Raw genomic sequence first — 14,026 nt, forward strand, 5'->3', positions numbered from 1 at the left:
TCCATTCCAGCCTCAGGCAACTAAATAACATAGATAACATAGAACATTACAGCACAGTACAGTCCCTTCTGCCCTCGATGTTGTGCCGACCTGTCAAACCGATCTCAAGCCCATCTAACCTACGCTATTCCATGTACGTCCAACTGTCTGTGTGGAGTTTGCACATTCTTCCCGTGTCTGCGTGGGTTTCCTCCCACAGTCCAAAGATGTGCAGGCTAGGTGGATTGGCAATGCTAAATTGCCCGTAGTGTTCAGGGGTATGTCGGTCATCGGGGGATGGGTCTGGGTGGGATGCTTCCAGGGGCGGTGTGAATTTGTTGGGCTGAAGGGCCTGTTTCCACACTGTAGGGAATCTAATCTAATTATCCTCCAAAGGAATCTAAAGGCAGTGTTTGTTTTATTTTGATCCACCTGTTCAGAGTTCCTATCACGCACCTCTGGAGCAGGTGGGACATGAACCCAGGCCTCCTGGTCTGGTGTAGGGGTACTACCACTGCACTACAAGAGGGCAAAGGTAGTGCTTGTTATTTGAGAATGGTTCAGAGGAGTTGTGTGCCCAACAAATTGTTAGTTTTAAGGAAGTAATAGGCTATCTCGGAGGTACGTAACAATGATCTTGGGCAATAAATTGCAAGGTTGAGTTACAGTAGATGTCACCCAGCTCCTGAATATTTATGGTTACCTCTAAGCAGTGATGTGATCTTTGCCATATAAACCAAACAGCTGGTTTTTACAAGTTCTCAATATCCTTAGGACTCCAGATGGAGGCAGTGATCATAGGATGATCGAATTTACTCTCCAATTTGAGAGGGAGAAGATTGAATCAGAGGTAATGGTATTACAGCTGAGTAAAGGTGACTACAGAGGTACGACGGAGGAGCTGGGCAGAGTTGACTAAAAGAGGAGCCTACTGAGCTATAAATCTATTCCAAAACCTTACAATGGAAAGCAATGCCAGGAGTTTCTGGGAGTAACTCAAGAGACGCAGCAAAAATTCATCCCTGGGAAAAGAAGCATGCTACAGGGAGGATGAGGCAACCATGGCTGACTAAGGAAGCCAGGGATAGCATAAAAGCAAAAGAGAAAACACGTAATGTAATGAAGGATAGTGGGAAACCATACGACTGGGAATCTTACAAAGACCGCCAGAGGGGAACAAAATAAAATAAGGAGAGAGAAGATTAAATATGAGGGCAAGCTAGCTGGTAATATAAATAAAGACTGTAAGAGTTTCTTCAGGTAAATACCAACATTGCATTTGCCTTCCTGACTTCTGACTCAACCTGCAAATTTACCTTGCAAGAATCCTGGACTAGAACTCCCAAGTCTCTTTGCACTTCAGACTTTTGAATTTTCTCCCCATTTAGAAAATAGTCCATGCTTTTACTCTTTTTACTAAAGTGCATGACGTCACAGTTATCCACATTGTACTCCATCTGCCAATTCTTTGCTCACTGTCCTAACTTATGGTATTGGAGGAACTTATCAGACATGATTGAATGGCAGAGCAGACTTGGTGGGCCAAAAGGCCTAATTTCTGCTCCTATGTCTTATGATCTTATGGTCTTATCCTCTTCCATAACATTCTGGAGTTCATTAATTGTGACGTGCCCATGACAAAACAAAGAGAGTGCTGCATATTTACTATCATCTCACTGGCCTCCCCAAAGTGCGGAGTCAGTGGAACACTCATCACTCAAATCTGAGAACCTTTGTGAGATACATCAACAAAAGCATTTTCGTTTATTTAATTGCTGATTCTATGTAGCACTGTCTGTTGAATGTTGCACATGTCTGACCAGCACACACTAAACTGTCATGATGCATTTGATCAGCAATGGCTGTTCTATTTGAGGGTAGAAACTATGATCAAAGTAATTTCAATTTTAACATTATATAAGTGAGAAAATTAATATGTTTTAGTCATTAACAGCAGATCTCTTTTAAGACATCTCATTGCATAGTAACTTAATAAGATTCCATTTCAAGATGATTCACTTTATTTTTCAGAATGCCCTGATGGCTTGCTTTGCAACAATACAATTCCAATACACTACAAACGATATTCCCATTTGCTGCTTGCTGAAAGTAGAGCACTGGGCCAGAGTGTTGTTCAGTCTACATTTTTGCATAGTTCAGTAAGGGATGCCTTCACAATTTCACCAGATCCTAACAATAATCATCAGTCTTTACAGAACAATCAATCTCCTTGGATTCAAGAACATCTGACGAACAAAAATCAAAATGCCCTCCTACTGCTAAAATCTCCTGCCTTCAAAGTTAAGGAGAAAAGCTCGAGTAAATTCAAAGCAGCAAGCTCAGTAAAAAGAAGCACTTCTTCTGAAAATGTTTCAAGAGGAGGTGTGTCTGCAGCACCACCCGGTAGCCTACACAGAAGATTGCCTCATTCAGCATCACAATTAACAAAGGAGATGGAACCTGGAATTAGTACGGAAGGATTTTTTAATGTAAACAGTACAAAAGTAAAGCTAAACAGTCTTCTAGAAGATAAATCTACTTCTGGTCTTGGTTCAAATGCCAGTAATAATAACAAGGATGATATCAGTTACTCTCCATTTCGTTGTAATGAAATTCCAGATCAAAAAAGGTTATCTTCAACAAGGAGAAGATTGTTTCATGGTCAGACAATTAAACATGATTGTAAACTTGAAGACAACAATTGTTCTAGCTCTGTAGAGGTTAATAACCATAGGCAAGAATTGGTTCATAAATCCTGTGGTCTAAAGGACACAATCACAATTGACTTTAATACTGTTGCTATTGATCTAGATTCCAGCCTATTAACTGACAGTGCTACCATTCTAACTAAAAATAGAATAGGTATTGCAACACAAGCGCACCAAGCGAAAGCTTGTTATGGGATTCCATTGGATAATGAGGAGATGAAACAGATGAGGAATTGGTCACAAACTAATTTACCAGAGTCAAACTTGATTAAATTGGAATCAGTCCCCTTAAGTTCTGATAGCTTACTGAAGCCTCTTCAAATTAAACAAGAGCCAACCAGTTTACCAGAATCTACCCAAGTTAAGCAAGAACCAACCAAATCATTCCAGCTTGCTCAAAGTTCTATTGTGCAGGAGCTTCATGATTGCCTAGCAAGAAAAGAAGAGGAAGATCATTTTGGTTGTTCTGCAAAGACAGCGTTGCCTCAGTATTCCTTAATTTTGCCTTCATTGAATGTTGTAAAACAGCATAGTTGCCATTCTGAAGCTCTTATTTCTTCAAAAAGCATTGGACTTCAAAAGAGTGGAACAACAACTTTGGAAATGGCATCACCGGACTTCATGGATAGAGGTCCTATAAAAATCCCCAAAAGGAGAGATTTAAATAAAGAATTAAAGCAAACTGATATTGGAGTTTTTTTTGGACTTCAACCCAAAATCAAAGACGAACCAAAATGTCCAAAAAACATACCTCAAGGAAAAGCAAATGAATTGGTTTCTGAGCTTTCATATAATGAAAGAAGGCAAAGACAAAGAAAGAGAAAAATAGAAAACTCTGTAGGTGATGAAACTTGCATAGGCACTGTCGACAAACCTCAAATGGAACTAAGTGATGCACAAAGAGGAAGAACAAAAAGGCAAAGAACTGGAGTAAGCACACATAAAAAAGCCAAGCAGTGTCCTTTTTACAAGAAGATTCCAGGTAAACCGTCAATTCTGTGCTTCGCTTGTGACCAGTTTATTTGTTTTAGATGCTATCTAGGTGTCAAATTATGAGCAACTATGTCATGATATATTTGTGTAGCATAGGAAAATGGAATTTTACATGTTTACAACATTTTATAATTGTCATTTTATTATTGTATGATTATTCTGAAGAATATAAAGTGTGAAATAGTTTTCAATTCTAGTGCTGATGTGCCACTTGTTTATATTTGCCTTAATTTGCAAGCAACAGATGGGAGGTAACTGCTCAGATATAGCTGGACTCTGATGCTGTTTAACTGTTAGTCCAATTGGAAAGATGGAACAAATGTAAATTTTAAAAGTTAATTAAGGAGATTTCTATATTCATCCCCTAATAAATTGTAGTTTGTTGGTTAAATACGTAAAGTTTCAGCATAAACAAGTGTTCAGCCCTTGCCCTCTTTTACACTTCCCTTCTGGTAAGCAGAAGGTCTATACCTCAGTTCCATGCTATTTTGTTACTCATTTTCATCTATTTGGTCACTGTAATCTTTAATGTCAAAATATCTAGAGTGGGTGTTTCAACTCCCTCAATTGTTTGCATGAAGAATTTTTAAAATTTTTTTCTTCTGGCTGCAGTTCGTTCTGGATCTGTGGTCCCTTGTTCTACGCCTGCTCAATCACCACCAACAGTCAGCTTCTACCTACTGTCTTGTCCCTGTCATCTCATTATTTACACTCTTGTGAACAGTGCCTCACTTTTGAAGCCTTTCCAAGGTTGATGTGTTTTGTAGTATCAGCTATCTGAAGTATAAATGGAGACCAGTGCTCACCACATTCTCTTCCCACCTCCACGTGGATTTTTCCTTTTCCCCTGTTTTGGATATTTCCCCTCTCTTGAATGAACTTGAATGAACATAATTTGGAGAGGATGGTATAATAGAAATGCAAGAATGTTCTTTTCTGCTTAATACATGACTGTCACAAATATTATACACTAGTTTGGAACATATAGTCTTTTGGTACATGGTGACATAGAATGTGGAAAGTAAAGCTAAAACAAGGGGAAGAGTTGGTTCACAGTTTGAAGGTGGTGAACTCAATATTAGGTCCAGAAGGCTGCGAAGTGCCTAGTGCAAAGATGAGATGATGTTCCTTCAGTGTGCGCTGTGAAAGTAGAGTTAATGTTTTGTCTCCAGTGATCCTTCTTCAGAACTGGTGGCTAGGTAGCTTATTATTAGAATTGTATAGTATCAGTATCATAAGCTTTGTATTATTTTTATTTGTAGTATTTGTTATCAGACCAGAGGGAAAGAGAAGAGATGCCCCAAACGTGATCAAAAATATATATATATTAAGGACCAAAAGAGAAGAATTTGATTAAAGAATCCAGGAAGCTGGAAACATATCCATGAATGGTAGTAACTTAAAATCCAAGATGGTGAACTGCAGAGATCTTGAAGGCTTGTGGAGCTGGATGGAGTCAGAAGTAGCAAAGAGTAAGATTATGGATTTTGGATGCAGAGCTAGTATGAGTCAGCAGTGGGCGGTGGATTAACAAATTTTGGTGTGATTTAACACGCAGGACCCCCAAGACCTTCCTCCATTTTTAGTCTTCTCTGCACTCCTTCCCAGAAACAGTCCTTGCCTATCTGTCAGATTTCCCTTTGTATTGTAGTTTTTGACTGTTTTTGATAGGTCGTCAATATTTGTATTATACAGCAGCTAGAAATCTGTCTTCACAACTGATTTTTGTGCTTGAAGGAACTAATTTCACAGTGGATGCCTTCCAATATGGTGATATTCAGGGTTGTACTGCCTACTTCCTGACTCACTTTCACTCGGATCATTATGGAGGCCTTACCAAGAATTTCAAATGTCCTATTTACTGCAGCACGGTAAGTTAAGTAGAATTTGAAAAAGGACCTCATATTATTCATTTGAAACACAAATTTTGATTTCCACACTGCGCCCTGGCAGTGTGGTAGCTGCTAGCCATCTGGCTTATTGGGAATCTAGCCTTGGATGATTGCAGAGATAGTAAGAACGGTACATGCGGCAGTCAAAGATAACAGTGTGCATCTGGAGGAGCACAGCAGGCCAGGCAGCATCAGAGGAGCAGGAAAGTTGACATTTTAGGTCAAAGGGTACCAAACCGCAACATCAACTTTCAAGCTCCTCTGATGCTGCCTGGCCTGTTGTGTTCCTTCAACTCCACACTGTGTTATCTTGGATGATTGTATTTCTGATTGATGTGTGATTTTTTTTTAAAACTACTGTTTGTCATGTAATGAATGTACTTACGCTTTGCATTTCATTTTAAAGAATATTAGTATTTTTTTTGTTTGGACGATGCTTTACACCTCTTAATATGGAATGGTGTATGTACCTGTATTCTGAGCAAATCTGGAGTGTTTTCTATTAAAGTTACTCCTTGTGGCTATAGTGACATGGTTTTAACTGCATCTGTGGCTGAATAGGGATTTCTGTTTAATAATTCTGTATTGTAGAAAAATGGAAATAAGATACTGAGGCTATTGGAGATCCAAAAGAAAAGGTAGGAACTATTCAACAGATCAGGTAGCATTTATGGAGAGGAATCATTAATGCTTCAGGTTGAAGACCTTTCTTGAGTGACACCCAACCAGCTATGTATTCCCAGCATTTTCCTTTCTCTACTTGTATTTTCTATTTTTAGTATATTTATGCCTGTAAGCATTTGTCTTGGTCAAACAGCATAGAAACAGGACCTTCAGCCCAGCATGTCTGTGCTGACCAACCAACACCAAACTATACCAATCCCATTTACCCACTCTTGGTCCATAGCCTTATCTGCCCTGGAATTTTAAGCGCTCTTCCTGATACTCTCTCAACATTTAAATAGTATCTGCCTCCACCACCATCTCAGGCATATTTCTATCACCCTCTGATCTCTTCACATTCCCTGCAAACCTTCCACTCCTCCCCTTCAATCAATGTCCCCTGTTCTTAGGTACATCTGCCATGGTAAAACGATGCTCACGATCTCCCCTATGTATGCCTCTCTTAATTTTGTATATGTGAATCAGATCCCCAGTCAGCCACCTCTGCCCCAGGCAAAGTTTAAGTTAATTTAATTTGGATAAATGTTCGGTCTTGCATGTTGGTTAAAACAAACACGAGCAGGACTTATATAGTTCGTGGTAGGACCCTGGATAGTGTTGTCAAACAGAGAGACCTAGGGGTTTGGATACGTAGTTCTTTGAAAGTTGCATCACGAGTAGATAGGATTAAGTAGTTTAGTATGCTTGCCTTGGTTGCTCAGATCATTGAGTGTAGTAGTTGGGATGTTATGTTGTGGTTGTACAGGACATTGATGAGGCCACTTTTGGAGTACTGTGTGCAGTTCTGGTTGCCTTGTTTTTAGCAAGGATGTTAATAAATTGGAGAGGATTCAGAAAAGATTTACCAGTTGCCGGACTCGGAGGGTTTGGGTTATAAGGATAGGTGAAAACTTTTTTCACTGGAGCACAGGAGTTTGAAGAGTGACCTTTGTAGAGGTTTATAAAATTATGATGGTGTAGAAAGGGTGAATGGCAGTTGTCTTTTCCCTAGGGTGGAAGAAGCTCAAAATTTGGAGGCATATTTTTAAGATGAGAAGAGGAAGATTCAAAAGGGACCTGAGGAGCAATTTCTTCTGAGTGGTTCGTATGTCGAATGAACTGCCAGAAAAAGGGGTAGTTGCATGTTCAGTTACAACATTTTAAAAGACATTTGGAAAGGTACATAAATAGGAAAGGTTTAGAGGGGCATGGGCTAAAAGGAGGCAAATGGGACTAGTTTAGTTTGGCAAACTTGTTCTGTGTGAGTGAGTTGGACGGATGGTTCTGTTTTGTGCTGTACGATTCTAAAACCAATCCAGCTTCTCCGGTCTCGCCTTTATAATTGAAACTTTCCAAATCAGGCAATGTCCTGGTGAATCTCCTCAGCACCTTTTCCAGTGCAATCGTGACCTTTGGATAGTGTCGTGAGCAGAACAGCAGAGTGTTCCATCTGCAGCATAACCAACGCTATATAAAGTTCCAAAAAACTTCACTGTTATATTCTACCCATCCCGGGGCTAATGAAGGCAAGCATCCTGGATGCCTTCTTCACTACTCTCTCTATCTATCTATGCTGATAACTTTGGGGTTCTACGGACTTGTACAGCAAGGTCCCCTTTGTTCTTCAATACTCCCTAGAGATCTACTATTTGTTATGTGAACCTCTTGTTAGACCTCTCAATGCATCAAGATTAAATTCCATGGGCTGTTACTCTGCCCAATTTACCAGTTAGCCAGTATCAAATTTGTAGCTTGAGACCATCCTCCTCAGTAGCCGCAACACCACCACTTTTGTATTATTTGCGCACTTAGTAATTGTACCTTCTATGTTAACATCCAAATCATAATGTACGTAACAAGCAGCAAAGGTCCTAGTGCTGATCCCTGTGCTACACCACTGGTCACAGGCTTCCAACCAAAACAAAAACGTTCCACCGTTATCCTTTGTCTCCTGTTTGCAAGGCTATTTTGGATTGAATTTGCAACTTGCCTTGTATCCTATGGACTCTTACTTTTTGGATCAAGCTTCCATATGGGACCTAGCCAGAGACTCTACCTTCCTTGCTTCCCATAGCCTGGGATGCATCTCATTAGACCCTGGGGATTAATGCATCTTCATGCCAGCTCAAACATCGAATTCCTCCTTGTTAATTTTAACATGCTTTAGAACCTCACCATCCCAACTAAAATCTCCAATTACAATATCTTTCTCCTTTGTGAATACAGATGAGAAATATTAATTTCAGACCTCGCTCACATTCTCTGTCTCAATGCACAGATTACCTCTTCCGTGTCTAATCGGCCCCACTGTTTCTCCGGTAATCCTCTTACTTTTAATGTACTTATAAAATACCATGGGATTTTCCTTTTAATCCTAACTGCCAAAAATATTTTGCAGCCCCCTTTGACCTCCTAATTTCTTTAAGAACCCTGGATACACACAATATTCTTGGAAGTTCTCCCCTGTTTTTAATGCTCTTTACCTAATGTGCTTCATCGTTTTTCGTGATCAAGCTCTCTATCCCTTGACATTCAGGGTTCCCTGGACTTGCTGCCCTTGTCCTTTCCACTTTAGAGGAGCATGCTGGCCCTGAACTTTCACTATACTACTTTTAAAAGATTCCCCTTTCCAAACGTAGACTGACTTACATGTAACTGCTACCAGTCTGTTTACCAGATCCTGTCTAGTATAATTGAAATTGGCCTTCTCCAGTTTACATACTTCAACACTATCCTTATCCCTTTCCACAAAGACTTTGAAACTTGGACTTATGGTCACTATACCCAAAATGTTTGCCTACTGGCATTTAAACCACTTGACTGGCATGATCCCTGAGGAGAAGGTCTTGCACTGCCCTTTCTGTAGTTGGGCTATCTTTGTGCTGACTCTAAAAGCTCTCCTGTGTCCACTTTTAAAAATTCCACCCTGGCTATTCCTTTTATGCTGACGCAATCCCAGTTAACATTAGCAAAGTTGAAATCCCCTGCTACTATATCCCTACTCCTCTCACACCTCTGTGATATAGCTACATATCTGTTCCTTTAACTCCTTCTGACTATTGGGAAGCCTGAAGTATCTGCCTTGGGGTAAGTGATGGCCGATGGGTATTATCACTAGACTATTAATCCATAAAACTCAGCTCATATTCAGGGGACCCAGGTTCAAATCCCTCCACGGCAGATGGTGAAATTTTAATTCAATAAAAAAAACTGGACTTAACAATCTACTGAGCACCATGAAATCATTGTCGATTGTCTGAAAAACCCACCTGGTTCACAAATGTCCTTCAGGGAAGGAAATCTGCAATCCTTACCTAGTTTGACCTACATGTGACTCCAGACCCACAGCAATGTGGTTGACTCTCAATTGCCTTCTGAAATGGATTAGCTAGTAATTCAGTTGTACCAGTCGCTGCAGAGTCTCAAAGAAGTGAAACCAGACAAATCACCTGCCATCACTCTAGGCACCAGAAAAGTAAACTGCAGAAACAGCCTTGTCAATTCTGCAGAGCCCTCCTTAGTAACATCTGGGAGCTAGAGCCAGAATTGGAAGAGCTGTCTGACAGACTAGTTAAGCAACATCCTGACATTGTCTGTAAGGTATGATTCCATGAGTGTCACTATGTTCCAGACACCACCATCACCATCCGTGGATATATCCTGTTAAACTGGCATGACAGGCCCAGCAAGGTGGCGGCACAATGGTATACCAGTGAGGAGGTATTGCTCAAGGAGTCCTCAGCATTGACTCCGGACCCCATGAAGCCTCATGACTTCAGGTGAAACATGGGCAAGGAAACCTCCTGCTGATTACCACATACCATCCTCTCTCAGCTGGTGAATCAATATTTTTCCATGTTGAACAACACTGAGGATGGCAAGGGCACAAAATTTACTCTGGGTGGGGGACTTCGATGTCCACCATCAAGAGTGGCTCGGCATCAGCACTACTGATCAAGCTGGTTGGGTCCAAAAGGACATAGCTGCTTGACTGGGTCTGTGGCAGGTGGTGAGGTAACCAACAAGAGGGAAAAACATACTTCATCTCATCCTTACCAATCTGCCAGCTGCAGATAAATCTATCCATGACAATGTCAGTAAGAGTGACCACCTCACAATTCTCATGGAGACAAAGTCCTGTCTTCACATTGAGAATAGCCTCCATCATGCTTTGTGGCTCTGTCATCGTGCTAAATGGAACAAACTTCAAACAGATCTGGCAACTTGAGACTGGGCATCCATGAGGTGCTGTGGGTCATCAACGGCAGCAGAATTGTACTCGAGCACAATCTGTAACCTCGTTGCTTGGCATATCCTCCACTTAACAATTTCCATCAAACCAGATTGTCAACCCTGGTTCCATGGAGGGTGCAGGAGGGCATGCCAGAATCAGCACGAGACGCACTTGAAGATGAGGCGTCAGCCTGGTGAAGCCACCAAACAGGACTGCTTCCATGCCAAACAGCATAAGCAGCAAGTGATAGACAGAGCTAAGCGATCCCACAATGAATGGATCAGATCTAACCTCTGCAGTGCCGCCACATCCAGTTGTAAATGGTGGTGGGCATGTAAACAACATGCTGCTCAAATATCCCCATTCTCAGCGATGGAAGAGCCCAGTATATCAGTGCAAAAGATAAAGCCGAAGCTTTTGTAGTGCTTCAGAAGTGCTGACTGGATGATCTATCTTGACCTCCTCTCGTGGTCTCCAGCATTACAGATACCAGTCTTCAGCCAATTTGATTCATGCCACGTGATATCACGAAACAATTGGAGACACTGGATACTGCAAAGGCAATGGGCTCTGACAACATTCTGACAATAGGACTGAAGACCTGTGCTCCAGAACTTGCCGTTCCCCTAGCCAAACTGTTCCAGTACAGTTGCAACACTGGTGTCTACCTGACAATGTGGAAAATTGCCCAAGTATGTCTTGAACATGAAAAGCTGGACAAATCCAGCCTGCCCAATTACTGCCCCAAGTCTACTCTCCATCATCAGTAAAGTGATGAAAGGTGTCATCAACAGTGCTACCAAGCAGCACCTGCTCAGCAAAATCTGCCCAGTTAGGGTTCTGCCAGGGACACTCAGCTCTGGACCTCAATACAGCCTTGGTCCAGACATGGACAAATGAGCTGAATTCTTGAGGTGAGGTAAGAGCACCAGCCCTTGACATAAAAATTGCACTTAACCAAGTATGGCATCAAGGAGCCCTAGCAAAACTAGAATCAGTGAGTATCAGGGGACAAACTCTCCGGGGATTGGAATCATACCTGACATAGGGAGTTGGTTGTGTTTGTTGGCAGTCAGTCATCTCAGCTCCAGGACATCTCTGTAGGAGTTCCTAAGGGTAGTGTCCTAGGCCCAACCATCTTCAGCTGCTTCATCAATTACTTTCCCTCCTTCATAAGGTCAGAAATAGGGATGTTTGCCAATGATTGTGCAATGCTCAGCACCATTTGTGACTCCTCGGATACTGAAGCAGTCCATGCTCACGTGCAACAACATCTGGACAGTATCCCAGCTTGTGCTGATAAGTGGTGAGTAACATTCATGCCACACAAATGCCAGGCTCTGACCATCACAATAAGAGACTATTTAACCATTGTTCCTTGCCATTGAACAGTGTTACAATCACTGAATTCTGCACTATCAATACCGTGGGTTTATCATTGACTAGAAACTCAACTGGACTCACCACATAAATACTGGCTACAAAAGCAGGTCAGAAGCTCAGAATACTACAGTGAGTAACTCACCATCTGACTTTTCACCTCTTCACCATCTACAGAGCACAAGTTAGGAATGTGATGGAATGCTGCCAACTTGTCTGGATGTGTGCAGTTGTAACAACACTCAAGAAGCTTAACAACATCCAGGACAAAACAGCCCCCAGGTTGGCACTACATCCACAAGCTACCACTCCCTCCAGCACTGACGGTCAGTAGCAGCAGTGTGTACTCTCTACAAGATGTACTGCAGAAATTCACCAAAGATCCTCAGTCAGCATCTTCCAAACCCACAACCACTTCCATCTAGAAGGAGAATGGCAGCAGATATATGGGAACATCACCACCTTCGAGTGCCCCCCTCCCCCCTCCAAGCCAGTCGTCATCCTGACTTGGAAATATATTTAGTGTTCCTTCACTGTTGCTGGGTCAAAATCCTGGAATTCCGACCCTAATGACATTATGGGTCAATGCACAGCAGGAGGTCTGCAGCGGTTCAAGAAGGCAGCTCACTGCCACCTTTTCAAAGGCAATTAAGGTCAGGCAATAAATGCTGGTGATGCCCACATCCCACAAAACAACTTATAAAGAAAATCCCAACAACATGATCGCCTCTTTTTACTGATTTGAAGTTCTATCAAGTTGCTTCTTTCGAAAAGCCTTCTAAGACATCCTCCCTCATTACTGCAATGATATACTTTGTTAATTGTCTCCTCTCTTACGTTCCCCTCATCATGCCTGGTACTTCTGTACCCTGGAATACTGAGCTGCCAATCCTGCCCTTGCTTCATTATGTCTCCGTGATTTCAATAATATCATATTCCTGCAAGCTGATCAATGCTGTAAGGTCTTCCACTTTACTGGTCAGGCTCCTTGCATTAAAATAGATGCAGTTTAGCTTTTGGGTCATCCCATGTGCATTTTTGTGCCCCATGTCTTCTTTGCATGCTGGACTGTCCTGGTATTCCTTCTATATTTGACTGAACCTTGCTGTTGACTTTATATTTATTCTCTGCCTAATTCCCCAGACAACTTCCCAAAAAAATGCACAAGCATACCACCCAGTAAGGATACTGGGCCCATTCCAATTCAAATGCAAGCTGGATGGGTTGCACAGGTCCCACCTACCCCATGAACTGTCATAATGATCCAAAATTCTAAAACTTTCTCCCTCCTACATCATACCTTTAGCCACATGTCAAACTGACCTATCTTCCTGTTCTTGTATTCAGTAGTGCGTGGCACTGGAAATAATCCAAAGATTACAACATCCCTCGTCCTCCTGTTTTAATTTACAACCTAACTCTTTAAATTCCTGTTGCAAGGCCTTTTTTTTTTTTGCTCATGTCATTGGTACCAACATTTACCGCTACCAGTAACTATTCACCCTCCCCTTTCAGAATGCCCTACAGCCACCTCTGAGACATCCTGGCCCTGACACCATATACCATTCAAGAGTCATTTTCGTGACCACAGAACATCCTGTCAGTTCCCTTTACAAATAAGTCACCTATCACCAAAGCTTTCCCAAGTTTTTCCCTTCCCTGCTCTGCAGCAGAGCCAACTGTGCCATCCACTGAGAAATCCCTTTTTGCTATTGTTTATAACAAGTTAAATTTTTGTAGTGTTGCTATTTTGGATTTAAAATTTAATGACCAAAATTTTTTACATTCAAAAATATTATCCTGCAAGGAATTGCTGCTTCTAGAACTCATTGAAAAATCTATTTGTACGTCAGTTTGTGATAATCCAATGTTTTTCATGATATTCTATATAATTGGACTTGGGAACAAGTAAATTAATATCAAAGTACTGAAACCAATCAAACTTGGATGATATCTTAAGGAAATGTTTGGCTGTACTCAAGCAAGCAATGGATCTCTGTGTCTGAGCTCGCAAAATAATGCGTGGAGGATGTGTTCCCAGTTTTAGTTTTAGCTGCAAAACCCCCTTCCCCGTACATGTCTGGGAGCTGGAGCGAGCTCCCCAGGATTGAGACCTCAGTTCAACTAATTCAGTGAACTTCATTTCATTCAAACATCTAATTTATTAATGACAGCAG

At 41.5% G+C, this 14,026-nt stretch overlaps 1 protein-coding gene across 6 annotated transcripts in view; it reads left to right on the forward strand.

Annotated features, from left to right (window-relative positions):
- dclre1a (DNA cross-link repair 1A (PSO2 homolog, S. cerevisiae)) overlaps nucleotides 1-14,026 on the forward strand; it is a 106,607-nt gene that overhangs the window by 30,669 nt on the left and 61,912 nt on the right. For all 6 annotated transcript variants that reach the window (XR_009446970.1, XR_007249575.2, XR_007249576.2 and 3 more), the window contains exons 2-3: nucleotides 2,011-3,669; nucleotides 5,418-5,551. Coding sequence is in view for 3 of the 6 variants with exons in the window: in XM_048551385.2 (XP_048407342.2) it covers nucleotides 2,011-3,669; nucleotides 5,418-5,551 (1,793 nt within the window). In the remaining 3 variants the exon portion in view is untranslated. The remainder of the gene's footprint in view (nucleotides 1-2,010; nucleotides 3,670-5,417; nucleotides 5,552-14,026) is intronic.

The sequence above is a fragment of the Stegostoma tigrinum genome, chromosome 20, assembly GCF_030684315.1.
Source record: "Stegostoma tigrinum isolate sSteTig4 chromosome 20, sSteTig4.hap1, whole genome shotgun sequence".
Lineage (NCBI taxonomy): Eukaryota > Metazoa > Chordata > Chondrichthyes > Orectolobiformes > Stegostomatidae > Stegostoma > Stegostoma tigrinum.